At 44.3% G+C, this 21,025-nt stretch overlaps 4 protein-coding genes across 4 annotated transcripts; 2 read left to right on the top strand and 2 right to left on the bottom strand.

The window, feature by feature from the left end:
- Positions 1–205: 205 nt before the first annotated feature.
- FG386_001453 (gigantic extracellular protein) lies at positions 206–10,273 on the top strand (the record flags this gene model as incomplete). The annotated part of the gene is made up of 1 exon (XM_067340846.1): positions 206–10,273. The coding sequence occupies one exon, from the start codon at positions 206–208 to the stop codon at positions 10,271–10,273; it is 10,068 nt and encodes a 3,355-aa protein (XP_067196764.1).
- A 962-nt stretch (positions 10,274–11,235) lies between these two features.
- Positions 11,236–11,529, top strand: FG386_001451 (ubiquitin-like protein; the record flags this gene model as incomplete). The annotated part of the gene is made up of 2 exons (XM_067340844.1): positions 11,236–11,310; positions 11,374–11,529. 2 exons carry the CDS (start codon positions 11,236–11,238, stop codon positions 11,527–11,529), a joined length of 231 nt encoding a protein of 76 aa, XP_067196762.1.
- A 704-nt stretch (positions 11,530–12,233) lies between these two features.
- Positions 12,234–12,680, bottom strand: FG386_001450 (CP15/60 sporozoite 60K protein; the record flags this gene model as incomplete). Its single annotated transcript, XM_067340843.1, has 1 exon — positions 12,234–12,680. One exon carries the CDS (start codon positions 12,678–12,680, stop codon positions 12,234–12,236), a length of 447 nt encoding a protein of 148 aa, XP_067196761.1.
- A 1,481-nt stretch (positions 12,681–14,161) lies between these two features.
- FG386_001449 (uncharacterized protein) lies at positions 14,162–19,993 on the bottom strand (the record flags this gene model as incomplete). Its single annotated transcript, XM_067340842.1, has 1 exon — positions 14,162–19,993. One exon carries the CDS (start codon positions 19,991–19,993, stop codon positions 14,162–14,164), a length of 5,832 nt encoding a protein of 1,943 aa, XP_067196760.1.
- Between the last annotated feature and the right edge of the window lie 1,032 nt (positions 19,994–21,025).

Below are 21,025 nucleotides of genomic sequence, written 5' to 3'. Positions count from 1 at the left end.
AAAGTACCATCATTTGCCGTTTCCGTTGCATATATTCCGGAAAGCCATCGCTGAGACTGGAATAAACGGAATTGGCTTAAGCTCCCGAATAACCATTGTTCTTCCGAGGACCAGAGCAAAAGCTAATTTTCGCACTGGTGCAGTCACTATGAAATGCGCAACTGACCAACAATAGGTGACGCTGCTTGAATCATCCGGAGAAACAATGAGAAAAAGGGAGAAGAAAAGAAAGTGGGACCACAACTCAGTTACTGATGCGTACAAAACGTTAGGTTTGGGAGACGCGATGCTTTTTATACTAATTTTGGGAATTTGTGTTGGCAATTTCCTTGCTGGAGTCGAAGCCGGGTCCATTGAGATTACTGAAATAGGAAGATTTATAGAAACGAGAACATGCGAAAGTTCAGACGACTGTGGCGGAAGAAGTTGCCACAAGGGACTTTGCACGGGCCTCTCTGGAAACGACTATATAAAATACGTCTGCTACCTGGGAGAGGACTGCACTCTGGCCTCGGTTCCAGGTAGCTTTGATGAGGAGTTTCAAAAAAGATATGAGGTAAAGGCTATACCTTTTGAGTTCGAGTGCGGTAGTCTGAGAAACGTGTATAAGAAACGCCTTATAATGCCGGCTGTTTCCGATATAAGGAACTACAAAGACGCGGAGGCAGGCGGAGGCGACGTTGCAAACAGCGAGGGCAGCAGGTGGTTGGAGTGCGACGTGAGTTCAAACAAGGAGTGCGCGATCGCAATTCCGAAAGAGGCTTTGAGACTGGGAAGATACAGACTTTGCGGCTCTCCTTTTTCGAAAGAAGAGTACGACGGAGCCAAATTCGAGGAACTCGTCGTTCCTATAGGTGTTTTGGAGGTTTTCGGACTCAAGGGAGAGAGGAGCAACGCAGGCAAGGGACCGGGAGAGGAGAGGGGTGGGAGCCTTGGACGCGAGAGCTACATAAACAAGGACATTCTGGCGAGAAACAAGTCCGTGAGAATGTGCACAGCGAATGTCCCGTGTTCGATTTCCGGAATCAGGGGGTTTGGGATATCAGAGAACGCGAAGATAATGGAGATTTACAAGACGAGTTTGGAGAACAGGCCGACAACCATTGGGGAACTGAGATGCGGGACCGAGTTGAAAGAAGGGGAAAGAGTATACGTTCACAGATGCACGCCGTACAATGGGGGGACGGAATGCTTCTTCACTAGTGTGTCCACAGAGCCACAGATAACCCTGTTGTGCGGGTGCATGACTGGAGGAGACAAAAAGTGCGAGTCCCCAAAAGACTTTGACGTGTACATTTCAACGGTGGTTTATCACAGGGGGATATCCCAGTCCCCGGACGACGAATCTGCGGGCACTTCAGTAAGAAACGGCACCGTCTGGATCCCTTCTTCGGTGGGAATCGGGGACAAAGGAGCCCTTGCGCCGAGAAGTCTCCAAATGGACCCATGTGCGAGTTGCGTAAATGGGTACGGACTTTGCTATGGAATGCCCAAGACCTGCTACGGCGGTTTTGGGAACAACCCGTATGACCCTCCGCTCATACTTTGCGTGGACGGCTACGACTGCAGAATTAAGGGCAAAATAATTGGAGAGCAAATAACGTCCAGATACAAAGTCGCGGCGAGTCCGACAATAGGATGCGGTGTCAGGATACTGAGCAGCGACGAATCGATGTTCCACTCCCACAATCAGTGGAGTTGCGAGGGAGGCAACCCTTTTGACTGCGAATTGCACTTTGGGGTTGGAAGAAGATACAATAGAAGCGAAACCGACTTGAACACGATGCTGCTGTGCGGGTGTCCGGACTTCGCGTCCGCCGGGATGCCTTGCGACGAACCGGCGGAGTTTTACTTCCCAGTTGCCCAGATCAAGGTCGTGGAGTGCACGGACAACACGCACTGTATGCACAACGCACTGGCTTCTTGCAACGCGGACACAAATCAGTGCCAAGGGGTTCTTCCCAGCGTTGCTCAAATAGGTTTGGGAACGATGAGATGTCTGTCTCGCCAAAGCTGTACCATAGCGAACATAGGGCAGTTCATCGGCGGGGAAATGTACAGGGTCGTCCAAACCGCCCCCTATGTTAAATGCGGAGCGAGCGTTGCGCTGGACCCGGATTACTACCAGAAGGTGCAGACTCAAATGGAGGCAACGGGACCCGGAGGGATGGGTCTGCCGTGCATCGTGCAGGGCGGGGACGGCGGGGCCCCTGGATCCTCAAACTGTGCCATCAACTTGGGCACAAATGCGATACTGGGGATAAACAGACTGTGCGGATGCAGCGGCGTGGACAGAGACGGCAACGGCATTCCCTGCGACTCTCCTGAGGATTTTGACACGGACTTGGGGCTCCTGGATGTGGGGGAGTGTAACACGGACAAGGACTGCAAAGCGGGACAGGTCTGCACCGAGCACAAGTGTCTAAACGACCAGCTGCTTCCGTACCCGTCCTACTTTGTGCCCCTGAACCACTCAACCCTCGTCCCACCCGTCAAGGAATTGGTCATAGGGTTTAACGAGAACATTGGATTTCCAAAGGAATGGCATCCAAGAAGACTGGTCATAACAAGCAGCGTTTACTATAGGAGCAAGCCGCTGGAGATCCCCATTTTGGCTCAGAAGGAGGGAAGGACGGGGGCCGGAGGCGGCGGTGGCAGCCACCACGGCTCTCTCGCAGACGAGAGGTCGGCCCCCGGCGGTTCGTCCAGAACGGGCTCCGCCGAATCGGGGAGATGGGCGTGGTGGAACAAGTCCAAAAGTGCCCACTCGCAGGGCGGAGTGTCCCAAGTCCCCGTGTCGTACAGCTCTGAGATAAGAGGCAGGAGGCTGATCATCAGTTTTGACAGCAGGACTCCGCTCCCGGAAGACGAGTACGTCATTGGTCTGGAGCCGGGAGCGATTACGGATCTACAGGGGAACCCAAATGACGCAGTTCCGATATGGACCTTCACGATAAGCAGGAACGTTTCTTGCCCGTACATGTACGTAACCGGTTTTGGGACGAACAACGGAAACATCAACGGTTTGTACACTCCTTGGAAGTCCCCAATGAACGGCAAGGCGGTTTGGAACGGAGGAGAGCGGAAGCAATTCTACGTTTACTACTCCCGGCAGGACGACGGCGAGCAGCACCACGCCGATGGAAGCGGCGGTGCTGGTGGAGCGTGGGTCATAGACAGGGATTTGGACGGTGGAGACATCATAGCCTACGCCGAGACGTCGCTGCCGGATCCGCACAACCACATTCCCCCCGACGGCAAAACAACGGCATGGAAGAAGTGGTCTTTCTTGAATTCCGAAAACGACCCGGAGTGGCTGGAGCACAGGGACATATCTATAATGTGCAAAAGCTACCCGGAAAAGACCCCCCCCTCGCTGATAGGAATCCAGCCTTCTTTGGGATCAACGAGCGTTCCGAAGAACAACACCGAGATTAAGCTGACCTTTAACAGGCCAATGAACTACGGCCACTGGGCCTGGTTTAACATAACTGGAAGAAACACCGGACACCTGATTCACATACCTACTGATTATGAGGCACTCTACAGAGGACTTTACGTGATTTCCAACCAGACTTCCGAGGTCATTTTGCGTCCCTATGAGCCTTTGATGGAGGGGGAGACTTACGATATAACTGTGGAGTTGGGAGCCTTGACGGACTTGAGCTACCAGCCGTGGGGCAACGTTGGTCCGAATCAGCTGTTTTTCACAACAGACGGCCGGGTTTGTCCGGAACTCGACCTTTCTCTTCTATACGACGCAAGCGAAATCGGGAGGATTCACGTCGTCTACACAAACAATCCCGTGGAAAACAGCGACGCTGCTCCCGACAGCTCCTCTGAACAGACGACTAATTCGGAGCCGAGCGCCGGCAAGAGGAGGGGGGTTTTGGCGTTTCAGGCAGGAACTAACGCGATACTGAGGTGCGCCGATGGGTACTCAACAGCTCCCGCGGCGTCCCCAAATTCCCAGGGAAGCTTTGGGTGCCTCTCGGGGAAGTGGAAGCTCCTGGAGGAAATAAGGTGCTTCCAGAGGTGCAAGCCGTACCCCATATCCTCCGTTTCCAGCGAAAACTACCTAATACAGGAGTACGGCCTCGGGAGCGGCGCTGCCGCAGACGACTACAGGGCGCCAAGCGAGGCCGCCGAGTCTGTCGGAGACAAGACATACGCGCATGGCTCCAGGCTGAAGGTAACGTGCGCAGGGACGGAGGGGAGCGAGATAGTCACCTGCAACGACGGGACCTGGAGTGCGTTGAAATTGATATGCGGGACCTCCTGTCCGCCCTACGCCCTGCCGAGCGACAGCCACTCCTTCAAGTCGGACAAGGACCTGGAGAAGCACACGCCCGACTCCGAGATAACCATTGTCTGTTCGAGGAACTCGGACAGGGTGATAGAGGCCTCAAACGGGGAGGTTTATCTGGACAGCGAGAGCAGGGAGTTCACCTTGACCTGCATTCACGGACACTGGCAGCCAAAGCAGGGGCCGGACTCGAGGGAGGGGGAGAGCAAGTGCCTTAAGAGATGCAGCCCAATACCGAGGTATCGCACAAACAGCGAAAAAGGCAGTGCGGCGGACGCGGGTGAGAGTCCCTATTACATTGAATACAGCTCAAGTGATCTGGAGGGGAGCTTCAGACACGGAACGCTGGGAAGAGTGAGGTGCTCGGAAAACTGGAGCACCACTGGAGAAGCGGACGTGAGCGAGCTGATGCTGGCCTGCTACGACGGCTCCTGGTCCGTTGTTGACTCGAAATTCGAGCCAAAGGGCCTCTTTTCGTACGCGTCTATGATGGAGGAGCACAGCTTTAGGTGCGAGAGGAGGTGCCCGGAGCTGGAGATATTCAAAAACAAAGCTTACGTGATAGACGATGCGACTCCTGAAGGCAAGAGAGGAGTCAGCGGCTCGAGGGTGAGGATTCAGTGCGATAGGGACCGAGGCACCACTCAAATGGGAACGCGAAAGAGCGACGAAATCCAGTGCGCAAACGGAGTGTGGGGAGTTCCGAAGACGGTCTGCTTGAGCAACTGCGACTCCCCGGAGGTGGCTTTGGGCAGTGCCTATGAGGTTTACGACCAGCTCGCTTCCAGAAAAAGGAACGGATTGTACCAACACGGTTCCAGAATCTCGATATCCTGTTCGGACCAGGGGACCCTGATGCAGGGGAGCGACCTGAGCCAGACCGCAACATGCACGAACGGGGAGTGGGTGTTTGACAATGCACTAATTTGCGCCTCCAAATGCCCAGTGCTCAGACTGCCTGCGAGATACAGAATAGCTAGCCAGAGCCTGCTTGAGTCTCCGGCGGACACGGGCGATCTGAGGTACGTAACCTGCTCATCCAGCTCCGGCGGACTTGAGGCAGAGGAGGTATTGGAGTGCAAAAACGGAGAGTGGTATCCACCAAAGCCCAGACTGGAGTGTCTTTCGGACTGCATATTGGACTCCCCAAAGTCCGGTCCGCACCACAGCCCTCGTCTCACTTCTTCCTTCGCGGCCCCGGCTCACTCCCTCCTTCCTTACATGCGAGAGAACTACGAAATACTCTCAACGGGTTCCGAAAACGGGAACACAATCAGACACGGCGACTGGACGACGGTTCGCTGCAAGCAGGGCTACGTACGGAAAACCGGGCCCGTCAAGGACAAGCTGCTCTGCAAGAACGGCGTTTTCCAAACTCCCACTCTCATTTGCCAGAGGCCAAGCTGCTTCGACGGAATACAAAACCAGGGCGAGCTCGGAGTTGACTGCGGCGGCAGCTGCCAGAAAAAATGTCCCGATACCTGTTTTGATGGAATAATTAATGGAGACGAAACCTCTGTTGACTGTGGTGGGGCTTGTGGCACCGAGAATTGTCCTAAATGTGATGACGGTATCAAAAATGGTGACGAGACGGGAGTAGATTGTGGAGGCAGTCAGTGTCCGGCCTGCCAGTCGTGCCACGGATTTCCAGTGGACATAGTGCCAGAAAACGCCGTGTTGAGCGTTGACGGAGGCTTCACCTACATAGAGGACCTGGAGAAGGAGTCCTTTTTAATCGAGAACATGGCAACTGCCTCCGGGAGCGAAATTCACATCAGGTGCGTTCCCGGCTGGGAAAAGGGGGACACGCTTGAGTCCAAGTTGCTCGTTCTTTCCTGCAGCGACGGGAAGTGGCTGCTCCCCGATCCGAGCGAAAGAGACTTGATGAGGTGCTCCCCTCCGACTTGCGACGACGGGATCCAGAACGGCGACGAATCTGGGATTGACTGCGGCGGGAGCTGCGAAAACCACTGTCGGTCCTGCTTTGACGGCGTCAAGAACGGAGACGAGACCGGGGTTGACTGCGGCGGCACCGACTGCAGACCATGCAACCCGTGTGACAACAAACTAATTCAAAAGATACCTTCGCTCGGCGCCCACCTCTTGGATTATGAAGGCAATACCTCCAGGGACTATGGAGCAGGCCGGGACTCGGGCTCTGGGTACCGAACTGGCGGTGCTGACGCAGGTCCCTTTCCAAAGGAGGTTTTGACCGGGCACGGCTCTTTCGGACACAATTCAAAACTCAGAGTGGGGTGCCTGGGGAGCGAAAAGGTCGTGACTTTGACTTGCAGCGACGGAAAGTGGGTGAATGTGGAGTTGGTTGGTGCGCTTCCGTGCGCTGGAGAGAGGACAGGGGGAAGCGAGCACGGACACGACAGCGGCGAGGACGGCTATTTGGGACTGGCTGAGCGCAACGGTCAGGGCGAGAGGGGAGTGGAGAACGGCGGGGAGGATTATGAGGAGGTAATAAGCGTTCCTTTTTCAAGCATAAGCTACTGCAGCGGCAACAGTGGTCTCTGCTGTGAACTTGTGAGGACGTTTGCGGACACCTGGAACGGAGAGTGTGGCGTGATGTACAGACAGGGCAGGGACACGATGATTAAAACCTTTTGCAAGGGAAGATGTATGGGTAGGTTAAGGGAGATCCTTGGTCTGTACGAGAGTTCCAAAAGTGCGATGTTAAACGGGACTCGAATAGAGTGCAGGTCCGCGGAGTCGATATCCCTAATAATTAAGAATCACTTGTGTCAGAGCGACGACCACGGCGGCGGGGATCCCTGTTCATATTCGTTCCACGAAACCCTTTTGACGCTGAACGACCCTCTGCTTCTTTTGGACCAGAGCAAGACCTTCAAGCTTGTTTGCGACAAGGAGAGCTGCCACAGAAGGAACCTAAGGCTGATTCAGGCACTTTCCAGATTCACCAGACTTTCGAAACCCGGAATGAGTGGGAAGAAGGACGATCTGAGCTCTGACGACACCGACTACGAGAATTCGTTTGTGAGAAGAGAGAGTCACAATCAAGACAAGAGGCACCACGACAGCGGGAATCCGAGTGGTTCGGCCAGAAACGGAGCGAGTGCCTTTGACGACTACTGGAGACAGATTTTGTTGATCCAGGGAGAGAGAGCGCTGGACCTGCTTTGCATGTCGGCGAAGAGTCCGAACAACTCGAAGGAGAAACACTCCTGTGTAACAACCACCTCTAGAATAATAATGCCGACACTAGCTCGGTCTTCGTCCATAGAGTGGCTCTCCTCAATGGCTTTGGAGGGGAGGCAGCAAGGCAACGGAAAACACAGTGCAAGCGAGTCCGGCGTGCTTAGAGACAGCATATCGGGCAAATGCGTTAGGAATCTGCCGGAGGACGTTTGCTTCTTCCAGTCTATGAGAGTGTACGGTCAACTGCTTTACCAGGTTGGGAGAGAAATACGGAGCAAAGAGATGGTCAGAACCGGGTATTTATATAGATCAATCGGAAGGTACTACTGCCAGGAGACCGTTGAGGGTAGGATTTGCGGCGAACTGCTATTCAAGAACGTGTTCTCGGAAAGCGGCACTGACTGGTGGAGTTCGCTTTACGAATCTTCGTTCGGGGGCATAACAATCAAAGACACCTGCAATCCCTATCACTTGAACTTCAGCTGCACTCCTCACTGCAAGAAAAAGCTGGTCGACCAGCTGAACGGCAAGGGGTGTTGCTACGCGGCTCAGTTGGAGATTCAAAGGGGGATTCTCGAGATAGAGAAACGCGAGGAGGAGGAGGAGGAGGAGGAGGGGAGGGGCGAGAAGGCCAGCGAGGACGGAAAACGGGAATTCGGGGGGGGCCTCTCCGCGATCAGAGAAAAGCTTGGAGTCGGAGCGGGCGGCCGAGGAGGATACGACGACTACTACAGCTACGGATACCCCTTCAACAACGCGAGGGGACTCTTATATTCGAAAATAAACACGGAGAGGAGCATAGATTACCTGGAGCAGAGATGCGGATTCAGCATGGACAGGGTGTGCAGTTCAGGAGTGAAAACTGACAATATACTTTTGGAGTTTAGGTACAAGAACTTCAACTACTTTGAGATGGCTAACACGCTGCAGGAGGAGTATTTAAGGGAAAGTTTGAGGGAAACGGTGAGTGGGTTCTTGAGCCTGCCCATTTCAGATATTCCCAGAATGAGGTCGTGGCCAGGGAGTTATGTGATTGAGATGCTCATAGACGCAGGTCTGTCTACGAGATCAGTTTTGGGGATACTGGAGGAAAACGGCAAGCAATTGGAGACGGAGTTAAGCAAGTACGACGAGATGGACGACGAGTACGGATTGCGAGTCAAGAAGGTAACGCAGTCGTACTCAAGATCACTGTCCATTAAGGAGCCGCCGTCCGTGCCCTATGTGGGGACCTTTGACATGGACACTTTGAGCAATCAGCTTGACTATCCGACCTGTCCGAGACCGAGTTTGGAGCTGTTTGGCATAGACGCCTCCGACAATAGCGGAAATGTTTACGAAAATGGATATGAGATCACCGGAGATACTTCGCTTAAGCAGGGATCTTACAGAAATGTGATGTGCAAGGATTCCTATAGTCCCGTCTCTTCGCCCAAAAGTGCAGCGTCTCAGTCGTACATTTGCGACAATGGAAGGTGGAGGAGAATCCAGAACGAGTCCAAGATGGAATGCAAAAAGTCGTGTATGCCTTTTTCCCACAATGAAATAGGGAGCAGGTATTTCCGGTACAATAGATACATGGTAGGACGGTACGAAAAGCCGGGCGAGTTTGAGTTTGGGTTTGAAGCAAATTCGCGAGTCGCAAACGAGGAGGACGCGGACCACCGGGACAGGATGAGTGCCTACTTTAACGAGAATATATTCGGGAACAACTACATACCGGAAATCGAAGTCGAGGTTCAAGGCGGTGGCGTGTCTCCTTACATAATAAACAGGGACGGAAATAACGAGTTCCAAAGCGCCTACGGTAACGGCGTAATTAGTCAGTACTTAATTAGTGGAGTGGGAACGGATCACGGCTCAACTAGGAGCATAACGTGTTCTCATGGCCACATTTCAGACAACCCAAATACAGAGTCAGAAACATTCAAGTGTGATAACGGCAACTGGGTGTCTAATTTGAACGAGGAGGACAGATTTAACTGTGTGAAGGGAACTGACTCAAAGCTCAGATACTGCAAGGTTAGCTTTATTTCTAGCATCATAGGCACGGAAAAGTACCAAGTGAGCGAATTATTTGACTTTTCTAAACAGGGAATCAACGACAACGGAGACGGCAACGGGAAAGGCAAAAGCGAAAATGACCTAAAGTTGTTTAAAATTGCGTGTTCAAGGGGATATGAGAACGAGAAGGAGCCTGCATTGCTTGCCTGTATTAACGGGAACTATTACAACATAAAAGGGGACACAAAAACACTATCTAAAAATACTGACTCGAAGTTCATGTACAGGTTTGTTACCAAGACATTGTATTCAAAAAACCCGAGAAACAGCTCCGATTTTAACAATTTAACTCCCGTGATTCCAGCAGTTTCTTTCTCAAATGGCATCCATTCTAACGGCCAAAACACAGTTAGCATTCATAAAATACTGAATTGCACTCCAATGAAGGTAATGAAGTTGTCAGAAAGCAAAGGCTTATCTGGTCCTGTATTGTACTCTATCTTATTTGCTCCGCTGATTATTGGCATGCTTTTGCTAGCAACTATTTTTTGGTTTAGGAAATACAAATGGAAGAAGAAGTTAGTGAATCGCGAAAATTCCGACACCAGTGCCAACAAAGAGATTGCTCTGGCCATACTGGATGTAGGCAATAAAAAGACCAACATTTCTGATATTGAGAATGCCAACAACTGCGGGAGCAACATTAGCTTTAACTCCAGCATTAACAGCAACTCAAAAATTAATTATAGCAATAATCTTTATAGTATTAAAAAGGAAAAGGCGAGCAAAAAGTTATAGTTGAGTTTAATTTAGCATTAAAAGTTGTGGTTTTAGTTTTGACTTTAATTGAGAATTATTTCTTATTGCTTCCCTGAACGCGATTTTTACCTGCTCTGCAACACTTTTGCTCCATAATTTTTACACTAGGTTGATTTTGTGAATTGGAGGCATTTGTTTCGAGAACTTTATGTTTACGAGACTCTTTGACAAGGCTCCTTGCCCTAAAGCTCACTCGCCCCTCCCCTAAGGCCCCTGTTTCCGACAAACCCCGTCATAAATGCGTTATCTTAAATAACCAAAGTCTAAAATCAAGTCTCCAATGCAATTTAGCGACAAGTGGCTTAGAACCATTCTAGTTTATTTTACCTATGAACTTTTTTAAACTTGTTCAGTGTATGTTAACACGATTATAATCGTGTTTTATCGATCCACTTACGGAAAAGCTGTTCTTTTCTGTTTCTTTAGTGCAATTGCATATATACCTATTTATTTATACACACCCATCCCATTCCGTTACAGGGTGTGTGCATTTGTATAGCTGTTACCCAATGCCTTTTGGTTAAACACGGGGTGGGGGTAGGGGGTGCCTTAAATATGCCGTGTTTAAAAGCATTAACCAATATAAAAAAAAACCTGTATTATATACATTATTTAAAATAAAAATATTAAGAGCTAACAAGCTAGAATATAAAATCAATAATTTTAAATAAATAGAAAGAAATAGCACTCAGTCTAAACTAGAGGAGGGATACCTGTCTATAACTCAATAAGTAATATTATGTGTATTTTGAGTATCAAATACACTCTGATTTAAGCACAACAGCAACCTTAAGGGAAGATTGTAAGTAGAAACAAGAGTCACTCCTAGGTTTTTGCTTAATCACAAAATTTAAATGAAAAGAATACAAATAAGGTGAACAAGATACATATATATTGTTTTTTCTATATTACAAAAAAATAAAATACGAACATATTTATTAATGCAGATATTAGTCAAAACACTAACGGGAAAAAAGCAAAACTTTAATTTTGAGCCAGAAAACACAGTTTTACAGGTACGTAATATTAAATCGCTTTTATTTTAAAAAACTTGATACATTTTTTAAATTCATGTACAGGTTAAACAAGCACTACAGGAAAAAGAAGGAATAGACGTAAAACAAATTCGTTTAATATACTCTGGCAAGCAAATGTCTGATGAACTAAGACTTTTAGACTACAAGGTAACTGCAGGTTGCACAATACACATGGTTTTGCAACTCAGAGGTGGATAAATGCGTATACACTTTAAAACTAGCCTCATTAGACAAAAGTTTGTAAACATGCATGCATGTTGCATATATATGAAATGGCACATGTCCAATTCCACCCCTGCCTTTTTTGCATGCACATCCGGAGTTACGTGTATACAGGATGTACAAGTGGGAAGAAGCATTAAGCTGCTTTTGGCATAAACAAGTTTTAGTTTCCCCCCCCCCCCCTCTCCTCGAAACAGAATAGTTAGTTTAGACACAAATAGTTAAAGAGGAACCAAACATGTGCTCGTTTTCCCTAATCATACTCATTTAAATAGCATGCATCTCTGTTCTATATTACCTTTGTTGTTTGAAAGAGAAAAGCATTTTTAACCTTACTACTACTGTACGGAGCAACCACAAAAGTAAAAGATAAGAAATCTTATGTAAGTAATGCTGATGAAAGCGTGTCATATATTTATTCATTTTTTATTCGGGTCATTGGTTTAATGAAAAATTAAATTTCTTAATTCAAGTTCAAAAAATACTTTGCGACAAATATATGTGTATATATTCATGCAATTTAATACTGCATTTATGTTCTATCACTAAATTATCCATTAAAAAATATACTATAATGAAACAAGGCACCAACTATTTATTTATTTTGTCTTATCTTTTTCTGGAAATAAAGAAGGCAAATTAAAGTAAACAATCCTAAATACCGTGATTGACCAGTAGTTTTAATTTTCAACAGGTCTGTATTTATTAGCAGTAGCGATGAATCTCTCCTTGTCTTGTTGATTCCTAAAGAATAGAGGAATACAGTTTCCAGATTCTCTTAGATGAATAGCTACACAATTGTCAGAGTCACTTATTCCTGCACTGCTTTCGACTCTAGATAACTCTTCTTTTGAATATAGCAACTGGTGTATCTCATCAATTCCAATATTCCTGCACTTACCATCTCCAGAAAGAGAAATACTAGTGCTGTCAAAAACCACCTCACAGTCAAGCTTGCTCCTATCTTGCATAATCAACTTTACACTAAATGTATTTACGTCACCAACCTCATCGTTTTCGTGGTTTGAATTCGTCTCTGAAACTCCCGAACCATTACCAACCACCAATTGAGTCGACGTCAATGAATGCTCGTCTGTAAACGAACAACAAGATCTAAAGTTACCCATGTCTTATTAATATTGCTCTTTTTTATGCTGTTGTTTGACGCTTTTCAGTAATATTCTCCTTTCACACTTCTTACTCCTTCTCCTTGTTCCTGTCCTTGGCCCTGGCCGTGTCCTACTGGCTAATTACACACCCTTGAATAATTAACAAAAACAGTACAAGCAACGCCTTGATTCGCAGTTTTCACCTGAGTGCTGACTGCACTGCAAACTTGTATCTTCCTTTTACTTCCTTTGCTTATTTATCTCTAAATCACATATGTATATATGTCAAATATATACATATATTTATCTATTCAAATATATATATTGCTGTAACTAGAGTCTAGTCTACTCGCTTTATTTTCCAAGTTCCCTAATTTCTTAAAGCTTAAACAACTCTGCACATATATTTAAAACAAAAATGGAATCCTCGCTTCGCTTCCACTTTATTATTATTTAAAACAAACCAGATATATGTATATATATGTGAATACAACGTACTAACTATTTATTTACATTCACCTCTACTTTCCACTTTATCCAAACAGAAATATATATTCTGCTAGCCCCGCCCCTCGACTCTTTACACTTATCTTCCAATTCGGGTTCATCTAAAAATTATACCCCCATATCTGCCCCTCCCACCCCATTAGTTCTCCCTGAGATATTAAAGGATCTAAGGCGCCACCAGCCCCACCAAGATATAATTGTTTTACTCTAACTCTGATGTACGGCGAAGCACGGAACACCCGTCCTTCTGCCTACTGAAGGATTCGCAAAAACCTGCTTAACTTAACTGAACCAAGTGCCTCCGCCTCCTCGCTCCCACCGAGCATTCACCGAGCAAACTGGCGCGCTCCACTCGCATATCATAAATGCTCTCTTGATTCTTAGACATAAACATTACATACACCGCATGCATTTATTTGTGTTGTTTTTGACGAGAGGTGCTAGAGTTTGCTGAAATATGATTTGAAGGATCTGTCTGTGTTCATTTTGCCTGAGTTTGGCGTATTTCCCTTGAGTTCTTCCTACCTGGCTCGCTTTCTCCCTTCCCAACCTGTGTTGTTGCTGGTCCCGGGGACCATCCGCCCCGCTGCTCGGACCCTCTGTGTATGGTGCGTGCTTTGCAGTCGCTGCTGCTTCTCGTCCCAGAGAGCGTGGACCGACGAGTTGCTCCGTCTTCTTTACTGGAGAACTAGAGTTTGAGAAGTCATGCTTAAATAGAGTGACAGCTGCGCCTGGACCGAGATGCGCACGTGTGTGTGTGGAAAACATAAAGGGACGCACATTTACGTTGAAAAACATGTTTGAATATGGGGAAATGGACATTGGACTCGAGAAATCTTACCTTTTCCTATGCGCAGGCATTGGATTCGCAAATGCTCAAATTAGACCAAACAGACCAACCGCCACTTGGGCGGGTTGGAAACAAACAATAAAACCAACATGTAAATTTAAAAAATAGAAAAGCAAAAGGCAAAATATTTTAAACAACACTATCATTTGAATGAAAACCCATCGGATTTATCGTCTCTTAGAGTCTGTCTGCTCCTTAAAAACTGTGCTCCTCTGTTGTACCTTTTGTAAGAATCAATAAAAGCATTGGTTACGAACTGTCCAAACCTTTTCATGTTAGACGGTAGAGTATTCACAATCTCAAACTCTATTTCAGATCTGCTCATCATATTTGGTTGTCTGGGAATAATATTTGTAGATATTCTGCAAAAAATGCTAAACTCCTCGATCAAAGGCCTTACCTTCTTTTTGGTATTTGTAATAGAATTTCTCTTAATTAAATCAGATACAATGAATTCATTGTACATAGCAGAAGCAACGTATTCAAACGTGCTTATCTCAATAGGATTGTAGACATCCAGCACTTCCTCTGAGAAGACACAATTCATCCAAGAGAAATGTTTCCTGCATATTCTAACACTAAACTCCAAAATTGAGTCATCGTTAGAAAGCTGCTTAGGAGCGCTATAGCCAGTGCCTATCTCGTTTACAAACTTTAATATTTGCTTTGAAAGCACATTTGGACAATCATAATTGAAAAACAAATATGGCACTCCAAAATTAGGCCTTTCCCCCCTTATCTCAGAGTAAGAGACATCATTTCTCCTTAATGACATCGCTATGTGTCTTTCAAATTTGTTAGATATTACCAACTCATTATACATATACAGCCTTGCCGACGCCTCACAGAAGAAATCGTAGTTGCCTTTCAGATATGCTATGTACCTCAAATCGTCCTTATCCTCCGACAGCAACTGTGTATTCGCTCCAGAAAGAAACAGAGACATATTTGATGTGATGAATATAGTCATAAAGTCTATCATCGCTCTTAATAAAGGAGTTGTGTTCATGTAATTCATTGACAACTTCAGTGCGTCCACGTGTTCAAACTCTGTATTCACCCTTTCCGACCAACTAGAACAGCTTTTCCATCTCGAGGTTGAACTGCAGTACAATATATTTGAGGCCCACTCGCCGTACCTTCCTTGTTCCGGACCGTACCGTTCCGTCTGCCTTTCCCCAGTTACCCTTGCAGTTGTGCTCCCGGACTTGCCGTTGCGTCCGAAAGAAGCAACACAAGCAGTATTAAACAACTCATCACTCAACTCAAAAGTTGATACTCCCAATTCACAAATATCAACAAAGGTTGCGACTCTGACAGGCACGTCGTTGTAAAATACATTCCTAGTATCTTTGTTTATTTGAGGAAAAAAGAGTCTTAAACTTTCCTCATTCAATCTCAAAGTCCTCTCCTTGTTCTCAAATATGCTAAAATACTTTTCCTTAAATCCACGCACTAACGAACAATCCCTCACCGAAACGGGCACGCTTCCACAAATCGCTCTCAAACCCTCCGTGTATATGTTTACCAACGAATGTGTGCTCAGTATGCTACCCAAAACACCGTTAGGGTCCTCCTCCGGCGGCCTAATGTCGCCATAGTAAAGTCTAACACTGCTTCTCTTCCTCTCATCCTCCCTATCCCTTTCTATCTCATGATCCGGACGCGAGTACAAAACAGTTCCCACCTTTGCCCTTACCTTATCATTTAAACCCTTGTTACCGCCACAAAGGCCAACCGGGTCTCTGCTGAATGCCATCTCATACGCCAAGTTGCAAAAGGGCGCCAAGGGCAAAACATGCATTGAGGACTTTAATAAATTAGATACCTCCCTGTGCAGTAACAGCGCAGATTGAGCAATAACATCGTTGTTGCTGCATTCTTGTCCCCAGTACGTTTCCGAGCATATCTTTCTCGCGAGACTCCTTATTATTGTGTAAATCTCTCCGTCCTGTTCTTTTCTGAACATATTGTCAACCTCAAGACTGTGAATGCAGGCATCATTGAAGGTGTCAAACCTTTGAGAAGTGAGGTACTCGTAAATTCGAACTGATGTTTGGCAGAATCTTTTGTACGATATAGGCATAACGTCAGTTGGAATTGCTATATCCCTATTTATCCATAAATGCACTATAGCCTTTTCCTGCAACTCAAAAGAAACCATATCAACAAACACTCCCTTTATTAGTCTTTTTGATGCTTTTTCTTCCAAAGTCCTATCCAGGGTGACGTCGGATAAATAGTTGTATTTCATATTGCTGTTCACAGGTTCATCGCATGTTCTCCATTCTCTTGTTTTTCTACACAATATTGCAGCAATCATGTAATGAAGTCCTTTAAATTTAAACATATATTCGCTTATGCAAGACTGAACAAAGTAGACGGTCATCAATGCTCTTGAGAACCTTCTGTTTTCCATTTGAGTTATATCAAGCACCGAAGCGGAAGATATTTTGTTTACCTCCTGCCAGACATAGCCTCGGACATACTCGGGTTTTCTAATTTGGCCATTGAAAAACCCTACGTCGCTACCGTCCTCACCAACATCCTCATTCTGAACGGTGAATTTGTTTGGGTTTAAGAGGCCCAACACAAATTCACATATGTGTCTGATTGGGGTTCTTTTGGGGAGTAATAAGGGATCATCTGTTCCGGGAAGCACTAAACCAAACGAATGCAGATTTATGATCATATCCGTCGAAATGGACTCAACCGTCTTAAAAAGTTGACTCCATGTTGCATCAGAATCTATCTCATTTAGAGAACATAATGATTCAAATCTATGAAAATTGTAATCGTTTAAACTTGTTCTAACTATGGACTTTTTTAATTCAATTGTGGGCGAATCCGGTATAAAGGTAATCAGCTCCATTCCCGTCTCTCTAAACGCCACTATATAAGCTTCGTAAAGTTTGTCAATATCTAAAACTATTCCATTTAAAATATACAATCCATAGCGATAAAGATACTTTATGCATTCCTCTGCCATGAGCAAACCGTCATTTTTTCCTGTCCTAAACAAACATTCATATCCAAGTTTCCTTAAACGCTTAACTTCGGGTTCAAGTGGTTCTGTATTTGGTAATTTAAATTCGTACTGCGGAAACTTTTCTTTCAGTATTGCAGCCAAACTTTTATAAAATAGATTAGCAGTTGATTCATATGATACTTTTGATATCTCCGTTTCTATATTAATGTCTCTAGTTACTCCCTTTTCCGTCAAAAATTCTGATTCTGAACCCAACTTTAATGAAAACATATTTGAATACCTAAAGTCAGTATTCCTATTATTCATCTTTAACCACAAGAATTCAATATAATTTTTAACTCTTTTTCTTATAGATTCCTGCCAAGTTCCCAAACTAAGGCAAAGTTCATATGTCATCTTTTCTGAAATATTATCATTAGTTATGTTTTTTAAACCTTTTTTATCCCTCATTTTACCTTTTTTGCTCTTAAGTATTTTCACCTCTTTATCCCTGTTTTCCTCCCTTTTTTTATTCATATAAGAATATATACCTTCTATTCCAAGTACGAAATTATTTAATTGAGTCTCACAAATTCTTTTAAACTTGTGAACCGGAAATTTTTTGAATGAATCATAAAATTTGAATTTCTTACTTAAATTTATCAAATCCTGCAACTCCTCTATTTCCCACCTTTTAAAATCATATGATTTTTCAACATAACTCTCTAACTCTTGACTATCAGTGAGGCTTGAAGAACTCCTTTTTTTGATTCCTAATTTATCCTCCAATTTCGATTTAATAATCCTGTCAAGCATTTCATTCATTTTCTTAACATTTGAAAGGTGTATCTCATTTCTATTAAGCGTCTTGAATCTCAACAAACCATTTATCATTGCTTTTTCTCTAGTCCTCAATTTTCTGGAGTTTTGTCTCTTAATTCTATCCAAAGTTTTAAATCCAATGCCAAATACATTCCCCAAAACCCTTATTGAATCCTTACAAAATTCGTCCGGAAGCACGTTCATTATTCCTATGCTTCTCAAATAAGAAAATATTCTCAGTGAGAACTCACCAGAAAGCATATCGCTTGAATCCCTGGAGGGGTGGTAAATAGGTATCAAATCAAACTTGCACTTTGGTCTTGCATAAAATAACTGACTACACGCCGTGCTTATTGCTTTTTTACCTCTAATAGGTATTTCCTCTATCTCCTTATCGCTCCATTTTTCCCTTGATGGAAGTAAACTGTATATTTGTGTGCACTCTAAAACAAAGTTTCTCGTTTTAACCAAATCCTCCAGATCCTCATCCATGAATTTCTCATTCACAATCCTGTCTATAACCTTATCAGATATCTCAATATCTTTGTCAATATAATTTCTAAAAAAGAAAAGCATCTCATTACTAGGACCTATATAGGGCTCATTTATTTTATTCTCATTATAGCTGTGCACCAAACGCTTCAAGTATATCTTTCTCTCCAGCCTTCTCATCCTCATTATGTGTTTGATTTTCTTAGTTGGTTGCCTCACTTCTCTTCTATAAGACCCAGACAATAATAACTTCTTAGTTACCTCGCACATATCACTAAAAGGATAACTTGGATTTATATTATGCACTAATCTTGAAAATTCATAACTTAGATTGTCCAAAACCTTGTCATGTTCAAATGGCAAATAATTTGGATCATCCTTATTTACATTATGACAACTGGGCCAGGGAAACTTAGGATCCTCTCTAAAAAAACACTTGTCGTTGGAAATGTTTATTTGACCCAAATTTAACTCTAGTAAATTTTCCACTGCTTTTTTCCATATGCTAAACTGCAAATAGGGATTTATGAATATGTGTAAATTATGCTGAAAAAAACGGCAAAACCACCTCGCTGTCTTAACATTCTTTGGAAAACTTAACATGTAACCTCCTTTTTTTAACTTAATGTACCACTCTGAATGAATACTCAACGGCTTTGTATTTATTCCATGGTAGTTCAATGAATACGAAATCGCATCCAATACGTCTGCTTCATGTGGCCAAGTATCTGAATTTGTTTTTTTTAATATAAAAAAGTCCATCTCAACTTGATACTCTGGAAGTCTTAGCCCAGTCATTGCGTTGTAAACAACACTCCACATACTATAAACCAATTCTGGTGATATATACCTATTCAAATAATACCTGGCTGTCCTTATTATATATCTAACTGTATGCATCTGGGACTTTTCCCTTATATCTGGAAAATAACCACTTTTTTGAAGCAAATAGATTCTGCTTTTTAGCTTTTTATCGTCTAGAGATGCCCTTGGTATATTCATTATATCTGGAAGGTCTAATGGTCCATCTGAATCCACAAATCTTTTCGTCGAGGTAAACCTTTTTATCGCATTATTTATTTGCAACACTGAAGGGTATTTGTCCTCCTTTTTCTGAGCTATTATATCTGACATTTTAATGGTTTCTACTGTCTCCATTGGAATGAAATCCTTTACGTCAAACCTAGAACTCCCTTCTATAAACACGTTCTTAACCATACTCAACGCCTCTGCTGCTGATACAAATTCCAAGTCCAAATGTCTAACTAACCAGAACAAAAAATTCGAACTCTCTCTAATGTTCTTACAGTCAAAATAATATCCATACGATACAAACTCATTCAATACCATCATTTTTTCCCTTCCAATGTTGTTTATATCGGGCAAAATTATTTTCATTTCATTCACATCTGTATCCGTATTAATTTGTTTTAATCCATATAAAACATCTTTTTCATTAAACTCAAGAGAATCAACTATTTTTTTAGCAACCTCCAAAGAACCACTTTCCAATAGTTCCCTCAGAACTGAATACGTGAATCCTCTTGGACAATTTTTTATTATTTTATTATCAAACTTTTTGTCCTCTATTCCTCCAGATAACACACCCTTAATTAAGTCAAATCCCACCAAAGTCAGCGTTACAACCGCGATGAAATTCCTGCATAGATTTCTTCCCATAACCAACTTCATTTTTGCTCACCTTAAAACTCATTCATTCATATACCAACACCTGTACATTTACACTAACCTAAAGCCTATTCACTAATTCACGTGTCTTTTATCAAAAAAACTCCGGTAAATCACAACCCATACTACTCCTTTCTTTCATTATAAAACCAACTTTAATTTTTGTAATTCTAAATTGTCGTATTTCGTCCTGTTTTTGGGAAAACTAAACCACCTAATTTCTGCACACTCGAATCTACAACTGCTCTCTTGCTCTCTCTTTCTCACACTTTTCGTCGCCGCTCCACGTTTTAACCCATTAACTTGTTTCCTTATTCTATTTTTATTTTCCTTCCACTTACGCATGTATCTCCCTATCTTTATTAGTAACAATCCTAATTTCACCTTCAAATCGCATGCTTTATAATACAGTGTGGGGGGTGCATAGTGGCGGGTCGTTTTGGCGGCAAAAGGTTTAAAGATGTATCTTTGGGAAATAAGCGTCTGGGCAGGACATGTGCCAGGAGAAAAAACGTATGTTGTTTGTCTCGTTAAGACACCTAAACCTGCTCTCGGGAACAAACAGCAAATGCAAGGTTATCACACAATTTTCACACTCTGCTGCGCTCGGAAAACACGCTTCTCATCACCAACTCTTACTCGCTCATGTACAAGGATACTGAAGCTTTGTCGGCAACAACGGTAAGTCCCTGTTCAAAAATCTACTACATGGAGGGCCTCATTAACGTAACACCAAAAGGCGAACTCCTTTACTGAGCTTCCTGCTCGCGTTCTTTTTTGAGCATTTCTATGCACTCTCTTGAGACCGTTTGCATGCCTATCCTTCTATCTGATAATCTAATTTAAAGCCACCACCTTGTGCATATGGCGCCTTAACGGGCGGTACCGAATAATTGATGTTGGCCGAAGAAATAAACAATATTTAAATCAACGTCAGCCAGGATAACTAAATAAACATAAAGTAATTTAAACGGACTCAAATGTGATTGATTTTGAGATTTTTTATTTTTCATGGTATTGAATTAGTACAAAGGA

The sequence above is a fragment of the Cryptosporidium ryanae genome (assembly GCF_009792415.1).
Source record: "Cryptosporidium ryanae isolate 45019 chromosome Unknown contig_24, whole genome shotgun sequence".
NCBI lineage: Eukaryota > Apicomplexa > Conoidasida > Eucoccidiorida > Cryptosporidiidae > Cryptosporidium > Cryptosporidium ryanae.
The sequence above is the reverse complement of the archived record's forward strand: the minus strand, read 5'-3'. Positions and strand labels throughout refer to the sequence as shown.